The 5,000-nt window shown below is 49.0% G+C and overlaps 1 protein-coding gene across 2 annotated transcripts in view; it reads right to left on the reverse strand.

The window, feature by feature from the left end:
• Positions 1 to 5,000, reverse strand: part of nav2b (neuron navigator 2b) — a gene marked incomplete in the record, with an annotated part of 76,383 nt that overhangs the window by 47,802 nt on the left and 23,581 nt on the right. For both annotated transcript variants that reach the window (XM_048256791.1, XM_048256790.1), the window contains 1 exon segment: positions 3,333 to 3,710. In XM_048256791.1, the coding sequence (XP_048112748.1) occupies positions 3,333 to 3,710 (378 nt within the window).

The following is a 5,000-nucleotide window of genomic DNA, read 5'->3' on the forward strand; positions in this document are numbered from 1 at the left end:
GTGTATGGGGGGGGGGGAATAGTCTGAGGACTATAAGCTCTGCTATGGGATGGCTGGAGGGGTGGTGAGAAAGGGGGAGGGGAAAGAGAGTGTTTGTGAAGATATTCAAAGGCTCTCAAATGACAAGCAATTTCCTCAGTGGATAAAGCACCCTGTGGGCCAATTAAGTCTCAACTGACGCTAAATGAACTCAATCAACTGGTTCTCTCTCTAAAATAATCACTTTCTATTTTTGCCTGTGTCATTTTTCATAACTGCTCAAGAATACATTTCAACACAACACACAGCCCACGTGATTGGCTATATAGCCATACATTCCAACACATGTGCAGTGCACCCACACACATGCTCGCCTCATTTCCTGCGAAGACCAGTATGAGACTGGGTCATCGCTCATGTGGGCAGGTGTGGACGGTGAGTCGGCGGTTAACCAGCAGTTTGGTTGCTGTGTAACCAGCCACGCAGGTTAACTCAGTGGGGGAGGAGGAGGGCGGGGGAGGGGTGAAAGGTTAGAGGTGTGTACACTGTAGGAGTGGAGGGAGCAGCAACACCCAGGTGACAAGCACCAGCAAAAGCAAATTATGATTTATGATTAACTGACATTCGTTTCGTCTCTCAACCAGTGCCCTGAAAGAGCATATTTCCCTTTATGGAGTTCTCCGTTTTCAGTTGTGTTGTGTTAGTTCAGTTCAGTTCTGTTGCTTTCACTTTGACATTTCCTGTAACTAAAATGCACAGTATTGATTTGACTTCGTAAGTGGTGGTCTGACTCATTCAATACAACAGACTACTGAACATTGAATTAACCCTGTGTATGAAATGTGCTATACAAATAAACTTGCTTTGCCAGGAGGAATAGATGTAGAGGTGAAACCCCCAGCCTCCTGCAAGTGGGATGGCCACTACCACAAGTTACTGAACAACATGGGCCGGTGAGCATTAACCCAATGGATGACCAAGCAAGTTGGATGTAGGCTGTGTATGTTTGCTCTGTGTACGTTTGCTCTGGCCTTACAAACGCCTTTGCTGCTGGTTCTTGTCCTTCAGTTCAAAAGTGCAATTGCTGTGATCACATTAGTTTTGCTTTTCAAGCTTCTTGTGTGGGTTCAAAGTGACAGAATCGCCTTGGTATTTGATTGCCATGCATACAAGTGAATAGTCATAATGATGTTGCCTGTTTAGACATGACTGGAAGGAAAACAGGAGAGAAGGAAAAACAACAAACAACTCTCTCTCTCTCTGTCTCTTTCTCTGTCTCTCTCTCTTGCTGCGACGACTGCCCACAGACATACTGCAGCCTGTCCAAAAGAGGCGGCTCGTGCTGCGCCACGACGACTTACTGATTACTCTGATTGTCTCTTCCTACAATTTTGTGTTTGAACCTGACTGACTGAAAAAAACAACAGCAACCCAAAAAGCTTCTGTGGTCACGGTTCTGGGGAACAACAAAGCGAGAGATACAAGACAGATTGGTAACGTTCATGGCACAAGAACAGAGCATGAGAAGCACATTATCCAGCAAGAGAGAGAGAGACACAAGAGACACAAGCGACAAAACCAGAGATGGATAGCAAACCGAGAAACGAAACAAACGCAAGGCCTTTCTCATAGGATCGAGAGGCCAGGCCATCTCCTCAGGGACAGCCATAAAAATAGGGCTCACTTTAATATGCGCTTGCTTTAAGCCCTGCAAGTCTCTCCTCCGCCCCAAAAACGCATCCCGTGCCTGAGACCCGAGCAGGAATATTTCCCATGACCCTTCGACTCTACAGCGCTCTCCAACCGCACGCAAAGTACATACACCCAAACCACCACTCACAGTCAAACTGGCATGAATACCTCTATGGTATTCTCCCTACAGGCTCATTTTTCCTTTGAGATACAAAAAACAAAGCAAAGCACTCAGAGGCTTCGAACTGCATCTATCTGTTCAACGTCAGCACCCGAATTAGAAAACAAACCAAAAAAATGTCTGAACACAAAAATGAAATGTACAGCAGGGCATACTGTTTGATTTATGTGGAGGCCTAGCAGGGTCCCCTTGGTGGTGTTCCCATGACAGCTGGTCCAGTCTCACTCAGGAGGCTCTGACCCTGTATGCTGGTCAGACCCACCACTCACGGGACTTAAATGGATGTCAACACAGCCAACGACCACAAGGTCATGCAGGACACAAGGCATCGTTTTTCTTCTTCCTCCTCTTTTTCTTTTTTCGTGCCGCGGCCACCACAAACCGTCCAAGCCATGAGTGGAGGAGGAACCAGCTGGGACAGCTGCTCGCACCGGCACGGCTGGACCTGACCTGGCCCTGATCTGGCGCCGGCCTGGGCCAGATGCACTTCCTCAAGGAGTATGCGGCTCTCCCCTGAGGGGAGGGAGGATGGAGGGGGGTTGCTGTCCTATGTTATGCTATGCTATGCTGTGCTATGCTGTGCTGTGCTATGCTGTGCTATGCTATGCTGTGCTGTGCTGTGCTGTGCTGTGCTATGATATGCTATGCTGTGCTTTGTTGGCTGGGCTCCCAGCCCTGAGAGACGCGCTGAGAGGAACGCTCGGCTCGACAAACAGGGCCGTTACGGGCCGGCGTGATTATAGGGCTCGAGGCCTGCGGCTGGCCGCTCATGGCACAGACTGGGGATTCTCCACAGGGGCGTGTGGAGCTGCAGCTCTGATTAGAGGCACGCCACAGCAGGGGTCAAAGACACGCTGCGAACCACTCCGCCTGAAGCAGGTAAGCGGTCCGGAGACATGTTTTTATTCCGCTATAAAAACACTGCTGATATGTTCTGTTATTTAAACCATAATAAAATGCTATTCAGAGCACTTCTTGAAAATATGTATTTCAGCGGTCAACTCCACTGTGGTGACACCAGTAGAGCCAAACTAGCATGCCAGTGAGGAAACACTGCCACCTAGAGGCATTTCAAAAACAATGCTGAAGAAAAATATCCTTTAATCAGTCTAAATATCCAAGTAAAGGGAATTATCTCAAACTATAAAATCAAGCTGGGTTTTTTGTTGTCAAAACCTATATATCACAGATGATGAGAAGCAAAAAAAAAAATCCTTCCACTTGAACATAATTTGAGAGAAGGGTGAAGACAACCCGTAATTATTGTTAGTGCTCTCACTTTCTCAATCATCTCCGCAATTATACATCCAGCTGGAATACAAGACCAATTCAAAGCCTCTCAATGGCAACTCCAGGAAACTCAAAGCCTTCCCCAGACTTCACTGGACCCAGTGTAGCCGTTAGTAATTACACAGTCTGCTAGCAATCTGTAGGTGCTGTTTAGGACCCAGGCAGAGTGTGTGAGGGAACGCTTTCTCACCCGCTGGTGCTGATGGTGTCGATCCGGCTCACAGGTTTGCTCAGGATGTCACCGTCACTCATGTAGCCGGCTGTCTCCACGGCGAAGGCGTCCAGCTCCTCCTCGGCCATGTCCGGCAGGTGCGGGTTGCCGCCGGCGACGGTGGTGCTGGTCTGTCTGTGGTGGAGCTGATAGCGTCCACTGTTTCCGCCGCTGCCGCTAAATCGCGTGGCGTTGCCGCCGGTACGCGGGCCGATGGAGGGGGCGTCGCCCGCTTGCAGCCGAGGACTGGACGAGCCCTGTCGCCATGGCAGCGCGGAGGCAGGCCGGCTGCCCAGCACGCCACCTCGCCCGCTGACCTCTGTGGTCACGCTGCTGTCAAAGGTCGTCTCCAGGGTGCTGGGGCAGAGAGGGGTGTGAGTCTCAACAGCGACAGTGCAAACACAGAGCTCATATGGAGAGGGGGGCTTTCACTCTGAAGTACCCTGAGAAGGGCATCCCCATGCTGGATTGAACCTGTCAATCACTTGCTATGGTACCTTAGGTGGTCATGGCTCAAAAGGCCTTCAAAAATCACCCAGAGAGAACATATACAGACAAGCAAACACACAAACAGTCACACAGTCACACCCCAATACATAGATATACCATGTGTATATCTCTATTTTTGTGTGTGTTGTTTAAATTCAATTCATTGTCATTCTCCAGTAGACATTGTAAATAAATGGGCCAGGCAAATGCTTCTTATTGACCTCAGTAGAAATGAGATGATCTTTTAATGAGGCTGTTGAAAACGTGTGTTGGGGGAGGGCTAGGATAAGCGCTTGGACTAGGCCCCCCCCTCTGAGACAATTTCACGGCCAGCGTTCCAAGGCTAACCCATCAAACTCATCCCGTCAAAGACAAAACCCGCTGACCAACCCCCTCGCCCCCCCCAGGGCGTCTGCCTGCCAATCACCCAAACAACCTGTGAAGCCCCCATCCTGAGTTTCTCTTGTTCCCAAAGGCTCAAGTTCAAGCCATGAATGAAATGTTTCACAGGCTAGAGAACAATGGGGGCACATTTTCCCAAAAAAGCCACTTGGCTATTGCAGCCGCCCCCATAATTAATGTCATGTTGTACTCCCGCCCCAGCGGTCATTTGAAGTGCCTTTGTGAGCTGCCATGTCAGCCACGCCAAGTTACAGTACTTTGGGTTGGGTTGGGGGGCAGAGAAAGCCCTCTCTGTCTGTGCCCTGTGAATGACTTGCATGAAGCTTTTAAGCTTTTGAAGGATTATAACAATAGAAAAAGAGTGACCTCACTAAGATGCCCCCCCCCCTCCACACACACAGAAAGTCACAGAAACACACACACACACATAAATACACACACACACACACACACAAGCCCTCACCTTCTCTTTGGAGCAATAAATACACTTCATCCTAACTACCCAACAGCTCCTGGCTTTTGGGTTTAGCGAACAGCTCTAGTTATTTATGAGCTTGTGAGAAAGCGCAAGAAAGCGCACACAATGAGAGACTAGCTATTTTGGTACAACTCCATGTACAAAGTCTACAAATACGCATAAACACACACACACACACACACACACACACACACACACACACACACACACACATACAAACCCACACACAGACAAACACGGCCATGCAAAACAATTGAGCGAGAGGTGGACTGTACTAC

This window comes from Alosa alosa, chromosome 11 (assembly GCF_017589495.1).
Source record: "Alosa alosa isolate M-15738 ecotype Scorff River chromosome 11, AALO_Geno_1.1, whole genome shotgun sequence".
Lineage (NCBI taxonomy): Eukaryota > Metazoa > Chordata > Actinopteri > Clupeiformes > Clupeidae > Alosa > Alosa alosa.